General features: G+C 37.7%; 2 protein-coding genes and 1 long non-coding RNA gene across 15 annotated transcripts in view; 1 reads left to right on the top strand and 2 right to left on the bottom strand.

Moving 5' to 3' along the window:
* TENM3 (teneurin transmembrane protein 3) overlaps nt 1-908 on the bottom strand; it is a 1337386-nt gene extending 1336478 nt beyond the window's left edge. For 6 of the 12 annotated variants that reach the window (XM_084518190.1, XM_084518191.1, XM_084518192.1 and 3 more), the window contains exon 1: nt 658-907. The gene's annotated coding sequence lies outside the window, so the exon portion shown is untranslated. Of the gene's footprint in view, nt 1-657 lie in introns of all 12 variants that reach the window. The other 6 variants (XM_084518196.1, XM_084518197.1, XM_084518186.1 and 3 more) reach the window with 2 other exon arrangements.
* Nucleotides 909-4016: 3108 nt separating this feature from the next.
* Nucleotides 4017-18598, bottom strand: part of LOC311435513 — a 17720-nt gene continuing 3138 nt past the window's right edge. The window contains exons 3-5 of one of the 2 annotated variants that reach the window (XR_014692185.1): nt 16415-16495; nt 15531-15623; nt 4017-6038 (exon numbers count right to left, since the gene is read on the bottom strand). This is a non-coding gene — a long non-coding RNA (uncharacterized lncRNA). Of the gene's footprint in view, nt 6039-6058; nt 6651-15530; nt 15624-16414; nt 16496-18598 lie in introns of those variants that run through there. The other variant, XR_014692186.1, reaches the window with a different exon arrangement.
* LOC311435511 (uncharacterized protein) overlaps nt 17517-18598 on the top strand; it is a 27678-nt gene continuing 26596 nt past the window's right edge. Inside the window, exon 1 of the mRNA XM_084516603.1 lies at nt 17517-17613. Within this exon, the coding sequence (XP_084372729.1) occupies nt 17609-17613 (5 nt within the window). The 5' untranslated portion in view covers nt 17517-17608. The remainder of the gene's footprint in view (nt 17614-18598) is intronic.

Raw genomic sequence — 18598 nt, 5'->3', positions numbered from 1 at the left:
TTAAATGTCATTAACTATCCAATTAGTACAGTCTGCTCCTTGCTAGCTGCAGAGTACCGGGATAATCTTTTAATTGTTAGCCGCTATTGAATAATTTTCGCAATTACGCTTTTATACATTCCGCACTAATTAAGACGGACTACCCCTAGCACCCCACCTCTCGCCTCTACGCGGTGCACGCCGCAAAGCCAGACACGCGAGGAAGAAGGGGAGAAAACCCCCAAAAACCCCCAAAAACCCCCACACGCGACCCCGCACACGTGTGGCCGCGGCTAATTGCCTCCCCCGCCGTGCGCGGAGCCGGACCCCGCACGGCTCCACCTGCCGGGCGCCCGCACCCCGCGCAGCGCCCCCGCAGCGCCGCCCGCGCACCTTGCGCGGCTGCGGAGCGCCGACAGCGGGCTGGGCCCGGGGGCTGCGGGGGGACAGCCGCCCCCGTGCCCCCGCAGGACGCCGCCTGTTGCGCGGGACGCCCCCTGCGCCCCCTCCGTCCCCGCGCAAAAGCGGCGCAGCCCCGGCGCTCGCCCTCCCGCCTGGGGAGGGGGGAGGACAAAGTTTGGCTCCCGCAGGCAGCGAGTGCACGGGGGCTGCGGGGAGGCAGCCGGCGGGTCGCCCCCTCTCTCCCTCCCACTCTCCATCTCTCCCTCCCTCACTCACCTGTCCGTCGCCTCCCCGGCGGTGGCTGAGGGGAAGGCGGGCGGGCGGCGGGCGCGGCCCCGCGTTCCTCTCCCGTCCTTCGGCCCCGCAGGGCGGCCGGAGCCGGCACCCCCCCGCCGGCCGAGCAGGTGGAGCGGAGCGGAGCAACACGTTTGGGCTCTGAACTTCGCGGCTCCGGTCACAACACAAACAAACACGCAGCCGAGCGAGGACCTCTCCCAGCCGAGCCCAGCCTGCTCGGCAGCCGCTGCCTCTCTTATTGGTGCGGAGCTTATTTATTTATTTGATTTCCCCCCCGTCCCCCCCCCCTTTCTCTTTCCACACACACACACACGCATCCACTCCCCTCCCTCCCTCCCCGCCCAGCCAGCCCCGCTCCTCTCCTCTCCTCTCCGCTCCGCGCAGCCCGGCCGCGGTGCTGTGGGGCCGGCAGCGCCCGCCCGCTGCCCGGCTGCCGGCCGGGGGACGGAGGGAGGGAGGCGGGCACGCCGCGGGGAGGCGGGCGCCGGCGAGGAGGGAGGCGGGCGGCAGCGGGGCTCAGAGAGGCCGGGAGGAGCCCCCCGGGCCTCGCCCTGCCCGTGGGGTGGCCCCGGGGGCGGTAGGGGTTGTTTATTTATTTATTTATTTATTTGGGGGGAGGTTATGCCCTTCCGCGGGTGCGTGCAAGGGAGGGTGCGCGGACGTGCGCCGCCGGGCTGGTGTGCAAGGAGAGCCCGGCAGCCGCAGTGCACTTTGTGCCTGTGCAGCGCTTTCGCCTTTTGCCAGGGCTTGTGTGTGTGTGTGACCAGCGGCGGAGCAGGCTTGATTTCGCCTCGTACTGGCTGCCGAGCCTTTGTATTGATTCTCTCTCTCTTTTTTTTTTTTTTTTTTTTTTTTTTTAATTCCGCTGCCCCCCTTTCTCCCCTCTTCCCCCCCGGTCCCCGAGCAGCCCGGCAGGTCTCGCCTCACCTGCCCGCCCCCCAGGGCCGGGCGCCAGCCGCCGGTACCCTAAGGGAAGGGGACCGTAAGTTAGGAGCTGCGGCGGTGAGACCGCATGAAGGATCCCCTTCGCTGCTCCTGCAGCATCCGTCCTAGCTCAGCTTCTCATTGCAGCTGTCAGTGGAGGGAGGAAAAAAAAAAAAAAAAAAAAAAAAAAAAAACACGTTTCTGTCCCACAGTGGCTGTTTTTATCCCGCTGTACACACACGTGACAGACGGAATATTGACACCCTCATCTTCTCTCCCATCCCTCCCCCTTTGGAAATTAAGGTTTGAATTAGATGTCCCAGGGGCAGAAATGTGAAAGCCTGGAAGTTGGTGCAAACTCTTGCAGATATTGTGATGTGGGTGGGTTTTTCTGTTTTGTTTGGTTTTCCTGGACAGAATTCCCATCCTTCTCCCCTGGCAGTAAATAAACATTGTGGTTATTCTTTTTCACTTCCAGCGAGAAGCAAGGAAATCACTAGTGTGCTCAGAGAATAAACAGTTATTCAACAATATTGCTATGCAATAAAGCATAAATTATATTCCTATTTCTCTTCAGGTGACAAGACGTAGAGATGTAAAGATTGCTTTTATCCTAAGTCAGTCAATGAATTTATGTAGATTTGCCATTTCAAACAGAGGGTACAAATCTTTCTTTGTGCAGCAACTCTGTAATTCTACCTTTGTCAACCGAAGACAATAAACTAGAAAGATTAATGTACATTTTTTCTTCAGTAGTAAATCCTATTGTCAAATGGGGAGAACTTTTTATTCAAGGAATTGGATCAATAGTTGACTTTGTTTTGAAGCATTTATTTAAGAAGCTACTTAAAAAGAATGAGGTTCATGCTCTTAACATCCTTAAAGAAATCTCTCAAAGGCAATTATTCTATTTGCCAATCTAGCGGCCACTGCCATGTAGCAACAAAAAGCATGAAAGCTAGACGTGGAAATCCCTTTGGGTTCAGACAGTGCTTTCTCAATGGAAGAAGAACAGTAGGAAATTAAAAAGTGAAATACACTTTAAAAAAAATATATATCTATTTGAAAGTTTTAAACAGCTGTCTTTGAATAGGTGAGGTTTCATCTCTAACCAGTAAGCTTCAAGGTCAGCAAGCTCCAAGTGCCAGACATGGTCGATGCCTGAAAGAAAGCCACCAACCTCATGTGCTGTTTAGTAAACAATACGTAAAAAGTTGGCTGCCTGACTGTTATTTTAATCTGTAAACTTTTGGGGTTCAGAAGAGCACAACATGTCCCTCATTGGAATACACTCTTGTATTTTCAAAGTATGGGAGATTACTGAAGGTATTACTTTAGTACTTCAGATAGTGCTTTACTAATGATGGCCTATTGCAACACCTGTCAAAATCGGTAAAAAGACCCCAAGTGATTTCAGTTAAATTTAGTTTGACACTTATGTTGTACTTCACTATTTGAAATTTCAACTGTTTCAAATATCTTAAGCAATTTATTTACGATTGATCTGAGACTCTTATTATTATGTGGATACTAAGCACTATCTAAAAGCAAAAAAGTCCACAAGAAGACTGATATCACATACTGACATAACATATCTGCTTCCATCCAAACAAATTCCTTGGCAAGAGGAACAACCTCAACAGGACTTTGATTTGACTAAGTCAAGCTAATAATGAATTTGTTGGCTACTTAATATATTGGCTGTTCACCTGAATTATGCAAGCAGAATATCAGTCAGTGTTCTGAGCTGAGAAATATACAAGAAGGCTAAGAATAAATAGCAACGATAATGAAAACCAGGGGAAAAAATGGCATAAAAACAGAAAGTAAAAGGAAAAAGAAAGAAAAGGCAAAGCCGTAATGTTTTTTAAACTTCATCTTGTGTTGTTTATTGGCTTTCATTTGGCTTCTTTCATCATTTAAATCCCTGTGATCTTATGGTTGGCATTTTGGTTTCTTAAAGTGTTTTAAATTGAGATTGCTAAATAAATAAATACAAAAATGCAGCCCCCACTGCCGCCCTCCAATTTTAATACTAGCTTTCTTCTACTGTCTTTTAACTCCCTGTTTTCTGTCTGGACTCTTAAAAGCCTACTTCTAAGGGTTTTAAAGAGCTGGTAATATTACATGTAACTGCTGATGCACATCCTGTGCAATATGTTATACTTCACAAATGCATCCACTAATCTCAGCAGAAAATGGAACGTATGCATTAATATTTTCAAATGCTGATTCAAATCAGTCAAATCTAAGCAAGTTCTGTTTAAATAGCAAGAGACACAGCTCATCAGTAAGAAGTTTCTCCAAAACAAATGATGTTCACTATCCCCAGACATTTTATCTGTGCAGGAGGAGGCTTTTTACCAAAAAAAAAAAAAAAAAAAAAAAAAGATGGATTTTTCTTCCACAGCTGAACACGCAGGTTTACACTCCGTTTTTCAATTTCTTTTCAGGTAGCTGAAATGCTTTTGATCACAATTTATAAATATGTCAGGCAAAGCTCTGGTAAACTAGCAAGAATATACATTGGACATTTTGAGTTTTAAAATTGTGTCCAGAATTGTATGTTGGCGTATGTTGTAAAGAATCAGGAGTTCTATACATCTGTCTGTTAAAGTGAATAACACATATTATGTAATCTTGTCTATTTGTTGCAGGTTTGCAAAGATTTGGTGAATAGTTTTTTCAGCTAGACAGGATTTGGAAAATTGTACTACTGTGAGCAGTTCAAAGGAAAGAAAAGGTAGAAAATATCCCTTGTTCAGACCCAGTGAGCAAAGCATTGTGTTGACCTTAGCCCATCCAACAGCTACTAGAGAATTCAGTCCTCGGCCTGTTCTCCAGTTTCTGTAAGCAAAGATGAATGTCTACAGCTGATTAGGAAAAGTGTGCTAATGATTTGTATTTTGAAAGAACAGCATGTCAACAAGCAGATCTGGTAGAGAGGAAAGGCATCGTAAAGACTGGAAATGGAAACTGTGGTCTTTTAATAAATGTGGATACTCACATTGCTGTATGGGAGGAAGATGATTTTGACCCCAGCTTATTTTTCCCATTTTGTTAGGAGAAGATGATTTTTTTCAATTAAGAAGACATACAGACATCAGTGGGTTGATGGCATCCAGATGAAAGAGAAGGAGCAGCTGCCTTTGGTGGTGGGTGTTGTTAGTAGTCCATCTCTATTCTGGTAACTACAAAGGTCTGCATCTTGTGGAATATAGGCAGGGATATCACATAGGCTGCTATTGTTACTAAAACATTAACATATGGTCCCATGTCATCGGAGTCCTTTAGCAGTCAGGATGAGCTTCTTCGCATGTGTTAGGTGCATTGGTATGGTTTTGTATCTGTGAAAAAGGGAGCTGAATAGCACACATTCTTCTATGTTTGAGGGTGCTTGAATACTCATTCACTTCGGTGGCATGTTGCAATTGCCATCGTTCTGTGGCATTTGTCCAGAGTCAGAGTTGTAGAGCTGAACCAAAAAGCATCCAAGGTGGTGTGTGTATCAGCTTTTTGACGGGTGGTCCGCTCCTGCAAAGCATGTCTGAACTGCAGCAGCTGAAACTGATGTGATCTGGATTAGAGATGTTTTGCTGACTCTGAGCAGTGTGCTTTTTCTCATGTGGAGTGAATCAATGTTTATAATCCTGTCTGTAATGGTATATCTTGTTTTTATCTTGTTTTTATTTCTTCTCTTCTTCTCTCTCTCTCTTCCCCCCCCCCCCCCCCCCCTTTTTTCTTCTTTTTTCTTCTCAGAGACACATTTTAGAGGCAATCAAGTGTATTAAGTGATTTCTATCATGACTTGCCTCCGATTGGGCTGTCATGCATGAAGGGCAGATATTTATACTGTGACTGGTCAGGTAAGCCATTTCCACCACATGGGGTCTTTTGAAAGTTTTTGGTACTGTAAATGTTCAGAATAACATTATCTTCTCCTAGGTGGTACTTTTTATTCAGTCCTCAGGTACTTCCTGCTGACCATGTAACTATGACATAAAGGTGTACAGCCTGTTAGGCAAAATACAAAAACTGTCTTGAACCTGGAAAGATTACTTGATAGAAAGCTGGATAGATAGAGAAGTTGAAGATAACATTTCTGATTTCCTGGAATAGGGAAATAGCTGAAAGTGGAAGACATTTCCTGTGATTTCCAGGTTAGTCCAGACAATTCAATGTGATAGGATGTGGTGAATGTTGGCAGTTACCTGCAGTTTAGTATCCTCAGGAAGAAGAATACAGTGAAGGGAATTAATAACATAGGCAACACCTCTGACTAGAGGTCTCTTTGAGCCATTTAGGACCAGATGTTGGGAGAAGGTTTCACCACTATACAATCTTGCCTACAATCAGACTTCTTCTTTTGTAGCAAACCGCTCTTTGTCCAGTTTGGCTGCTCTTACATGGTTTTGGAACCTTTTCTACAGCTCATACTGGAATAAATGATACTAGTTAATTGTAATGGTCCTATCGAGTATTTTATAATACTCAATACAAACTTGGGGGGGGGGGGAGAAAAAAAAAATAAAAAAGTTAGCTTCAAGGTTTCACAGGATTATTAACTGACAAAATCAAGGAGTTGCAAGGAAAGCTATAATAGTAAGAACTGATGTTAACAAGCAGCATTTAAAGATCAAAGCTCATATATACAATAGAGATGTCTGGAATAGATATCTGAACAAGTTAACTGAAAGAGAGCTTAACTGTTAAAATTACTTGTCTGAAGTAATACATTTCACAACTGGAATTTTGATATAATAGATATTTGACACTTATTGGTAGAAAAGAAGAAGTTTGGCTTTCATCTGCTTTTCAAATAGATGTTATAATTTTCATATTAATTGCTTGTGTTTTGTATTCTGAAATGATTGTACCTATTGGCTTTGTATTGAGGAATTAAACCACTTGTTGCACTTGTTTACATACAGCACTCTTGGTCTGAAACTGATATGTTTTGCAGACTTGTGGTCTCTATTGTGGCAGTGTGTGTGGTCCTGAAGTCAAATTGCTGCTAAAATGAACTGCTTGCAGAATTCTGTATATACCTGTGTACAAAGAGAACTTTTAAAAAATTAGTTTGCAACTACATTCTGAATGTTTCATAATGTTGGTATTTAAAAACACTTTATTTTTCAGTTCCTATTACATTTTCTGTTCATGGAGTTCCTAGTTTGCAAACATTTATGCACATGCTTAGTTTTATTTTTTTACCTGAAATTTGATATTCAGACAATACATACGTAGCTATGGGGGAAAAAGACAATTGGAATTTTTACTCTTCTAAATCTAAAATAAAATAGTTTTTCTTTTCTTGAAAATTGCTTTCTTTCCATCTGAAGAAAAAGCAAATTGCTATTTGGGAATCTAGTTTAAGAGATGTATAGCTAGATATACATGCACTTATTCTACTTTGGACTTTATTGGGATAGATAAGGATAAATTAATCATTTCAATGGAAGTTTACAGTTGCCTAGGGACCAGTGGCTGTAAGTTGATTTTGCTCAGTGTTGGTAAACAGAGAAAAGTCCTTAGCAATATTGTGGAGAACCCATAACTCAACGAGGCTAATTTCTTGAAGGTAAGCATGTTGCAAATTGCATTTGTTGGAAGTAAAAGGATAAGAAGATACAAGGTTGTGACTGAAAGGCAAATTCGAGAAGTAGCAGGTTAGTAACTAGCCAGGTAGTCAGATAGTGAGAGAAACAGCTGAGAGAAGCAACTTCTAAAAACCCAGGTTGTATTGGTGGCAGTATGAAGACGCCAGTTAGAAAAAATCTGCATAATATCAAAATGTAAAAAGTGGGAAGCAAATATAATTTGATATGAACTAGAAGCTGGGAAGTATAATGGAATTGAGGTCAAGGTTCAGCTACGGGCAACAAATTATATATTACATTGCATTAGGAAAAAAGGAGTGTCTCATATATAAAATCAGAACCACACAAAGTTCAAGAAAATCAAATTGCTAATAATGACAAAGAAAAAGTGCTCCATAACTTTTTCTGTTCTGTTTCTAGAAAGGAATAGGAGAGTGTAGTCATATTCCATAGTGATGGTGAAGTATTTTCCAAGCAATTAGTTTCCAAGGAAAGCATTGAGTAGTGTTTTTATGCTGAATATTTTGTAAAAGAGCTGATTCAGATGAACTGAATTAAAAAGTAGATATGTACTGTCTCAATTTTAAAGGCCTCTTGGAATACTTTAGAAACTCCTGGAAGTAGTGAGTGTAATATTTAAGCTAAAAAAATATAAATATAAAAAAATAAAAATAAAGAAAAATCCATGAAACATGACCTATGGCGTAATTGAAGTTGAGGTGGGATTCAGTACATAATGGTTCAAAAGCTTTGAATTACTGCTAGAATTCAAGGCAGAAGTATTTTGGGAGATAAAGTCTTGTCAAACAAATGTGAATTCTTTCTTTGAGAATGTTAGAAGTTTGGCTGATAAAATAAGTGCTTTTGTACTTCTGGAGGGATAGTTGTATGCTTAGTAATTAGGTACATAAACCACAATTTCAAAATTGGGAAATAATGAGAGAATAATTATTCTTACAATAATTAAATGTCATAAAATAATTAGGTAGGTCAGTACCACCACCCCTGCACACACACTACCATATTGAATTTACAGGATTTTTCTTTTTATTTGGTATATGTGGAAATAAGTAGTGGTTAGTGGAAAATATGGATTAAATTGTTCAAATGTATAGTACACACAAAGCTGATAGAAGAATGCTATATCAACTTCTTATACAACAAAATGAAGATGAAAACCCAGAAAACTTACAGAAAAGAGTCCTAAGTGCTAATTGAGTCTAATACAGAATAAGTAAAGACATCAGGTAGCAGATAAGAGAGCAAAATATCAGATACTAGTGATTTTTTCAATCTAACAGAGAAAGATTTCATAGTCTTTCTTTCTGAACTGTGCCACCAGAACTCTTTAAAGGGTAAACACAATACATATTTTTCAAGGTGAGATCAACTGCTAGAGCAAACTACCAAAAAGGATGATTTATTCTGCATCTCTCAGGTACTCAAATAAAATGTATCTATCTTTTATCCAGGTGCATATTATGCTTTAACCAAATAAAATATTTAAATTGACATACGAGGCAAACACAAGGGCTTGTCATCTACCACGTTCTTTCTGTCCTTGAATACGTTGATCAATGTGAGTTTTAAGTATACAATTGTAATTGCTTTAAAATAACTCATTGCAAGTCAGATTTCTGGGATAACATGCTAATTCCCATTATTAAGCACCAAATTTGCATGTTACACACTTTCCATGTAGTGATACATACAGTACTAGTACTTTCACGTCATGCTTCCCTTTCACCTTCTGATACCCCCTTAGCTAATTGTTAAGGATTTTAAAAGATTCTAAACTTTCATATATATAAAACTGGTCAAAGTTATGTCCATATATTTTAATACTAAATTAGAATAGATACTAAATATTCTAATATTAAATTAGAATAGATACTAAATTATTTTATAGATATGTTAAAGTTTTAAATTGAGAAGTACTTTATTACATTTTGGAATTTTAGAGTAAGAAGTCATATTATAGGATTATAATTTCCCTTTTAATAATGTGAAAGTAAAAATTACAGTATTAGATCAGATCATAAGTATTTTTTTCACTCTCATTTCCCAATAGCAAGAAATGTCACAACTGGATAGTTGTGTGGTAAATTCCCTGTAAAGGAGATTACTTATACTGTGGATACAGCTAAGGATGCCCAATAGCCACATGTACAGTCATGGTATTTCATGGTATTTCATTGCATTTCTTTCTTCTTCCCACCAGTATATCTTTGCCCTGTATTTTCTATGTTTCTGTTTTTCACACAACCCAACTGAACCTGTCCTAATCAGTCAGAGATAACCAGTGGAAAAGGGGGTTCTACCCAGACACTCTTCTTGACTGAGCTAAATAAGCTCTGACATCAAACCACTGTGGCCAACCTGTAATGCTTTGAATTTGAATTTGTTTTCTAATCCAACATAATCAGTCAATTTCTGAGCCTTAAACGTAATTTTTCCAGTTGTATTTTCCATGAGTCTTGGTAGTTTGAGTTCTTGCTACCAAAAAAAGAAATCCTCTCCATGTTTAAGGTTAATGTTATGTAGTGATGGACTCATGATAACGCCTTTCCAGACCAATTTATTACATGTAAAATAGTGTGTCAGCTGGCAGAAAGAATTGCTGGTAGTGACCTCTGAGGAAAAACAAGCTGTTTTGCTCAAGAGAAAAGAAGCTCCCTCTGCCCCTTCCCTGAACGTACATGATTTTGTTGTCTGCTGAGTTTCTGCCAGTGTTACTTGCCAGAGGATTCAGCTTGCTTGTGCAAGCTCACCACTAAATAGATTACAAGGTTGACACGCAATGTTTTTCCTTTGTTAAGGTAACTGTGGCAAATATCATTTTCCATAGTTGCATCTTACTATTTTTATCCTGTTCTTTTATACAAATTCCTGCTCTTCTACCATGACATTTTACAGCATTGAATTACATAGGTTGATTACACATTTTCTTCAGACGCACACATGTATGTAAATGCAGGTATATTTATTAAAATGTCTCTGTGTTTTTGTTTTGTTGCCTTTCAATGTCATTGAGCCTCTCAGTGTTCTTTCTAGGAAAGAACACCCGATTTCTTGCATATATTTTGCCAGAACACCAAAGAGAATTGGTGGTCTTGAATCTTGCTTAAATGTTCCTTAAAGACTTTTGAAAACAGAACTTAAAGGCTTAAATCACATAAGGATTTTTGGAAATGCTGCTATGCCTGTGTGATATCTGTCATTCTGTATGGTTTCATTGTACGCCCTCTTACTCAGAATCTGTGTCATGTCTCCTTAAAGAAAAATATTTCAGTATGCAACCTTCAGTTCTAATCGTCTTCTATTTATGCTCCATCTTTTTTAAGAATGGATAATCAGAACTGAATTTCACATTCAGGGGGAAGAATGACATGTAAGAGCATCATGAGTTTTATATACATATATATTTATAGGAATATATATATTGCATTATTTCTTTAGAGATATGGGGGGGTGGGCTGTTTGAGTGTGTTTTTTTTTTGTGTGTGTGTTTTTGTTTGTTTGTTTGTTTTTTTAATGCTACAGGGTTTTGCAAAGCTTTATGTGCCACCAGCCATAAATTGTAACTTTTTTTTTTCTTCAGCTGAATCACTATAGATAATTACAGCCATTACAATCATCCATTGTTTGCAGGTTGCTTAAAATATTGCTCCTAATATATATTAGTTCATACTTTAACATTGAATTTCATTTGTTTTCTCCACTAACCTACCATCTTGGGTTCCTTTGACATTACAGCTCATATAATTCTATGTCCTCTGCAAATTTCAGTCTCTGACTGTTTGACCCTTTACATGAATAAATATATCATAAACAACACATTAACTAATGTGCTAAACACTGGAGATAATGAAACGTGATTTAATTTCTCTTTTGTGTCTCTTTTCAATTAACTAGGACCTAATCCATGATAAAACTTTTCCTCTTGTCCCATGAGTACCTGATTTTACTGTCAAGAGCTTTTAAAAATAAAAACCCCTATAATTATATTTTTATATAATTTTATATGTTTTTGTTATATAAAATGAGGTATATAATTTAGCTCTCCTTAGTAGAAGATCCTCTTTTTTTGCTCTAGCACTGTACAAATTAGGCACAAATTCATAACTGGTTTTTAATATTTTCCTATATCATGCCCTTTCAAAGTAATTGTTTTTGACAACTGTTACCCATGATTTTGGAGTCATAGCTAGGATAGGATAAGCAGATTTGCTACCCTGCAGCCTTTTTCATTTTCAGTTAACTACTGCATAAAACTTACAGTTCAGCTAGATGACTCCAGGGCTCCTGCAGAACTCATGGATAACTATATCTAGGCCTAATGAAGTACGGCTTTTCAATTTATCAGTTTGTTCCGGTATTTTCTTACAACTAATGTTCAGAAACTTTGTACTTGACTTATTCCATCTCCTGGAGAAAAGCAATGAAATAAAGTATTTACCTGTTTTGTAACATTGTCCTCTTTAAAAATCCAGCCATACCACCATCTCTTTCTTACCTTTCTCTTTATTTAGACTTTCAAGAATTGTTTATGTCTTTGGGTATTTACTTTTCATAGACTGCTTTGGAGTCCTCCTAACTTACATCTTACATTTTTACCTTCCAGAAATTTTGTGCTTTTCTAGGAAAGAAGGATTGAATAATACAGAAGAAAGATTATATCTGTCACTGACAAAGGAGAATAGTATATTTATGCCTTACAGTATATGGATCGGTATATTTATTCGTTGATTTATAGTACTGAAGTATTCTTATCAAAAAGTTAATAATTTTCTAAACATACTTTAGATTAAGTGGGATGGGGTAGTGGTGGGTGGATCTGGCTAGAAAATCCTCAGTATTGCTTTTCCAAGAGATATCAGGGAATGTATTGATAGAACAAGGAGTAATAGCTTTAAACTGAAAGAGGGAAGATTTAGATTAGATATTTAGAAGAAATTCTTCACTCAGAGGGTGGTGAGGCACTGGAACAGGTTGCCCAGAGAAGCTGTGGATGCTCCAAAACTGTCCATGGCAGAGGGACTGGAGTTAAATGATCTTTAAGGTTCCTTCCAACCTGAACCTATGATTCCTATGATTCTAATGAAACCTATGATTCATTCTATGATCCCTGGAGGTGTCCAAGACCAGGTGAGATGGGGCCCTGAACAATTTGGTCTAGTGGGTGGCATCCTTGCCTATGGCAGGGAAGGTGGAACTGGATGGTCTTTAAGGTCACTTCCAACCCAAGCTATTCTGTGATTCTATGACTCGATGACTTTTTGTTGCCACTTTCAAATTCTACCCACTTCAGGATTATTCCCAAAGCTCATGTTTGGGATTTTTCTGTGGGAAAAAGGGTAAAAGTGTGGTAAATTAGTATTTACTTGCATTAAGAATGTAATGTTATCTATATCATATCATTATAGGAAAATTCATAAGGTACCTTAAGATCTCATATGCAAATATAATCCTTCAAAGTCCACAGATATTTGAACTGACATTTTAAAGCTTTTGTGGAAGACTTCAAAATACAAAAATGAAAAATATCCTCCTCTTATATAAGAAATCTTGTGAGATACTTACTATTTCAATAGCAAATAAAATTTAAAGCAAGTTTATTCTTTGTGAGAAAAAAAAAAAAAACAAAAAAAAAACAACCACATGTAAATCAGTAATATCATGATTTTTCCTCATTGATGGAGTAGATATAATTTCTGTTTCACTTTCCCTCCATCAGTCTGTTTATCCTGTGCACATACGCCTTTTCCATTGAGCTGTTTTCCTTCCATAGGATAGTGTTTGATGTACAGGAGAATAGGGATTAAGTAATTTTAGTAAATTTGAATTTTAGTAAACTTCAGAGGAAACTGGGAATTCTGCTAATCATCCTGTTAGGTCTAGAAAATGTCAACTGAGTATCCTTAGTATCATCCATATGTAAGGGCTATGCCTTACTGTCCTTAAGAAATATACAGGATGATATATTTCTTAGAATCAAGTAACACAGCTTACACAGTATCAGATCAAGTTGAAGTAATAAATTGCTAAAAATGTATACATTTTCAGACCAATGCAAGCATTCTGTAGTCACAGAAATGTACAAGAAGATGCCAATATTATTTGTGCATTAATTAATTGCACTGAATTTTTCAATTCATAAATTGTTTATAGCAAGGACATTTTCTAGACACGTGCCATTTTTTCTGCAAGGATGTTGTATTCATATACTATTTTCTTTGTATAAAATAAACTTTCTTTGACTGAGAATTATTTAAGGTCTTCTAAAATGTGTATTTATTTTTCTGTATTTAGATTTCTGTCATTTTGTTTTGTTTTGCAAAGAAGTTTAACTGAAATCAAAGCAGAAAGTTCATCTAAAATATACACAATGCAATTGTTTTGCTATTGAGAACAGTTAAATAGAATGAAGTATTAACATGCAAATACATAGGTTAGGTTTTCAAATCCATTTTAGCATTACCAGTGTCACTACAAAATCCACCAGACAAACATGTCATATTTAAATTGCAGGAGTGTTGTCTGTTTCTCATCCACAGCATTGTTAAGCTGCTCCCATATTAATGGTCTTAGAAACCATGGAGATCAGGTAGTGAAAAGTTTTGGTCTATCAGTACTCCTGTTGATTTGCATTGTTCTACAGAAGCAAGCTCAATGATAATACCTATATACAGTGTGATGAGAAGGATTATTAAACAATCATGTTAGTAACAGAAATAAATGGCATGATACAGATTTAGAAGTAATTACAATGACTGTGATTGTTCTACACCCAGCACTGTGATCAGATCGGGAATTCATACAAAAATTCGGCGAGATCTCATTTCATGTGTCTCTCCCAGTTGCTGTACACTGTTCCGTATGGCTGCTTTGTGTCAGTGGAGCACGAAGCATCTGGGAGACATCTTTAATACAATCACTACTTAGGTAGTGTAGCAACAGATAGCTTCTAACAGATAGAAGTTCCTCCCTCAGATACTGGTAATGTTGTAGCTACATAAGAACCCCCAAGCTGTTTGACGTTACATTGATTATTTTATTTCACTGAGTTAATTGCTTTTATCCCCCTCTGTCCTTGCCACCTTTCTACTGTGTTGAAGTGTCTGACAAAATCTGTCAAGAGCACAAGGAACAAAAAAATTAAAAATGAAAAGCTTAGATGTACTCCAAGGCAATAGGGGGTATTGGAGTGTCAAGTACTGTATGGCATATTGTTAAGCCAAATCTTAAATGTACTACAAAACAAATACATAAATAAATAAGTGCTGTTGCAGATGGTTGTGCAGAGTATAATGAATCTTGCTTATGCGCTTTTTTCATATCATCACCTATATATACATTTTAAAGCTACCACATTCACTAGTTATCAGTTGTTCTACATACTGATCCTTTAACTGCTTTTCAGCACTTTTTTATTCTTTACTCTACTTTTTTTTGGTGTGTGTGTGTGTTTTGTTTTTATTTATTTTTTAATATTATAATAAGGAATTGTGATCCCTTTCAAAATCTGTCACATATTGAATGAGCCTGTCTATTTTCCAATTCAAAATACATTTGAAGCTTCTACAAGATGCCAAAAATAAGGGGTTCATATTAAACCTATGTATTGATACTAGGGTCTGTGTTTCTTGTAAGAAAGAAACAAAGTAGTCACTAGCTGACTAAAGAAGCAAGTGCTAAAGAAGTAAGTGCTAAAGTAAGAACTTGAGGAAAGAGCCACTTCAAGCTTAACCCGGGCCAGTGAACTTAGGTGAGTAGAAAGGAGATGCAATTTAAAGAATTGGCAGAGACCATTATTGTTTCTCATATGAAGGTTATTTGTGTTCTGACTTGCAAAATGCTGCATGTTGTCTCAAAGACCTGGTGTCTGCCTCGCAGGAATTTTCCTGTGTAAGTCCAAGGCTGAGATAGATTACAGAAATTAGATAATTTATCTTCATGTCAAAACCAGTGTATATATTTTACATATTACATTTTCCATTTTAAAAGTGGCTAAAGGGCACAGTCATGTAAAAATCAAAATCAATAGATAAAGTGCTATTGACTTCTTAATTTATTTTTAAATAAGAATTTAGACCCAATTTTGCAGTACTTATTTTTCAAAAAGTTTCAAAGAATCTCACCATTAAGAGCAACATCTATGTTAGAAATCTTAGGAAATCATACTTAAGATTTCTGAGAAAGATTTTCTTTTTCCCACTGGAATTGATGTTTTTCAGAGTATTTCTTCCTTCTTTAACAGAGCAGGGAACACTACATAATGCATCACATCTTAAGAAGAAAAAATGCTAAGTTAAAACCAGCACTTACGGTGAAGACACCTTCCTCTTCCTCCTCCTCTGCCTTTTACTCCTCCTCCTTTTCGTCCTTCTCCTAGCTCCTCCTCTAGGTGGAGCTATAGATCTGCAAGTGAGTTTATTAGGAAGTTTATCACTTTACTAACATTTTATTTATTTCCTACTCTCTCAAGGGTTTTCAGTGAGCCATTGTTTTCTCTTAATGACTAACAGATTATTTTGAACAGTTCAATATGAAACAGAGAATAAATGAAAAGAAAAGAAGACACTTTCATTATTTGAATTTTGGAGCTTGTTCAGAAAGTGAAGAAGAAAATTAAAGAGGTTATGGAATAACTTTTGAAAAAAAAATACACAAGTGTGCTTAGATTTGCAGGATAATCAAGATGCAAGATCATATTTGTTTAATTGCTTGTTTGCTTTTTGACGGCACCACTTTGCACATTATAAGAAAGATTTTATTAGGTTACATTTGTCTGTTTTAAGAGGATTCTTTTATTTATGCACTTGATTTTGGGGGATGATTTCTTTTGTCCATAAATATCAAGGCTCTGTTTTAAAACCATGCTCCACTTGCAATTTAATTCCCTTCCTTCCTTACTAGAAAACGTCAAAGAATTAGAAAGCTTTTTCTTCTTTGAACTTCCCTAAGCAACATCAAAACATTCTGAAACACCCTACCTGTTGTACATGATTTTTCCTGACCCACATATCCCTCCTTTCCATATCCATTGAGCTTCACAGAAATTCATAAACACAGAAATTCAATTAATATAAATGCTATTTCAAAAATCTTCAGAGAATGTGGCTGTGTCCAGGAGTCCTCAAGAAAGAAATAGGTATTACAAGTGCCAATGTAATGAAACTGCCTTCAATAAAGGGGACAAGAAAGCTTACCTTTGGGATGAAATGGATTCTTCCCTGATTTCTTATTTTCTATTCATCTGTTTCTTCTTTCAGTGAAGCATTACCTCTTGTCTGCAGGAATAATAGGAAAAAAGAAATGGAACATTTTAGCAAAAGAAAATATCCCTCCTCTCCACCTTTTTGTAAATACAAACAAACAAACAAAATCCCTTATTTTTATAAATAACACTGCAATCAATACACAGACTCAAATTTGTACTTTTCAATAAGGTCTATCATAAGTTTGATCTGACAAGAAATGTTAATCAGTGTTTAAAAGGATAGAAATAAAATACAGAATTCATTTCATAATAAAAAATAAATATATTTTAAATTACAAATTGAAGAATGTATTTCTCTTCATTGTGCAAGTTAAGAAGTATTTTTTTTATAGGAGGAAAGGTCTTTTGTAAGTTATTTTTTCATCTGTTGACTTGTTTTGTAATCTATCTATCTGCTAAGCTGGTCAACAATAGTCAATAAAAGCTAAAGAACACAACAATCCTTTTTTCAAAGTAATGTAAAAAGTGTTTAAAACTGACATGTAACTATGAACTGATAATTCTGTTTCTGGATTTTCTATTGATTTCCTTCATGCCTTTGCATGAATGTTCTACAGCGAGTGCAGCACTGCTTCTTGCACGCTCCTCACCTGGTTGTATTGACTGTTTGTGAAATGAAAGCTGCAGTCTGTCTAATTTTTGAAAGCTATAAAAGATATAAATTCTGTCACCTATTGTATTTCACTTTATGTAGTGTTTTGCAAATAGTGGAGTGCTATAGAACAGTACTTAAAGGCATTGTGAATGGCTCTTGAGAAGTATCCAGCAAGTACAGGAATTGAAGGTCTGAATAAATAGGTATTGGTAAGATATACAGTATTAAATGTAGAAATATTAATGTTCAGAATTTCAACATATCAATGTCTTATATTGAGGAATTTTTCAGGCACAAGAAATTTCTTATATAAGGGAATACTGCTTTCCTAAGTGGCCTACCTCCACTTAAAACAATGGGCCAAATTACAGTCAGAAGCACCACCCCACACACTTTGACTCTACAAGAGTCATGCAGGTTTTCTATCAGTCACCAAGTTCATGTGACAACTCATAGCAAAAGAGAACTTATTTGAAAATTCTTAAAAAGAAGACATCCATTCGACGGATATTATTGCAGCACTCAGAAATGAGGTAAGAGATAAAAATGGATAAAAATTATTTCTCATGAGGTGTCAGTGGTATTATCTTTATGAAACAATTACTTTATTCATTTAGAGTACAAAGTTTTCTCACGGGCCTTGGAAGAATGTTTATGGACTTTAGCTCAGTTAATCCAGGGGAAATAAAATCTTTAACCTTTTAGAAGATTGTAATGTCCTTCTTGCTTTGTAGCCACTAATTTCAGGAGACAGGGGAGGTAGTTATGGTCTAGCTGATGGACATATGGTGTAGCAAAGCTCATTAGCTCTGTTATCCTTAGCAGAAAAGTTTAGTACTTAGGGGTTCATCTGTGGAAAGAGAAATGCTGCAAGAAAATTACTGAACATTGTGTTGCATTTCTGTATGGCTTGAAGCTTCTTTCACATATGATTGGGCATCTGGCTGATGGTCACTAGGAACCCTCAGGCTATCCCAGCAGTTGGAAAAAAAAAAAAAAAAAGAAAACACTGCCACCCTGTCTGTATGTTATACTGCTGTGACAGGAATGATACTGTAGCAGAAGAGAACGCTTGCAAATGCAGGACACAGGACAGGCTTCTGTACAGCTCCCAGCTCCCTTCCTTTGGAAGATGTATGAACCTTTATTCTAGGCTGACAAGAAGTATCTTCTCGCTCATCACCCCAATGAGTGCAGAGATTTATTCCATCCCATTTGAGAAAAATGGAAGCCTATGGCATTGCAATACAAAATATCACCATGAAACTTTAGAAAGGTATCATTGGCTACTAAGAATTAGCTGGACTATACCAAAGAAATCCGCTGCCCCATAAACTGCCATCTTATAGTCAGACCTCCACAGTATACTCTCATTACCATTTCAAAGGATATTGAAGTTTGTACTTACTTTCTTGGAAGAAGGCATCAATAGGTCATCATAAAAATCTGAGATTTTGGCCATATTGCCTTATCATCATCATAGCCTAGTTTTTGGGATCAGGACATCAGATTCAAATA

Source organism: Aythya ferina (assembly GCF_964211825.1).
Source record: "Aythya ferina genome assembly, chromosome: 4".
NCBI classification, from domain to species: Eukaryota; Metazoa; Chordata; class Aves; order Anseriformes; family Anatidae; genus Aythya; species Aythya ferina.
This window is presented reverse-complemented; position numbering and strand designations above follow the sequence as displayed.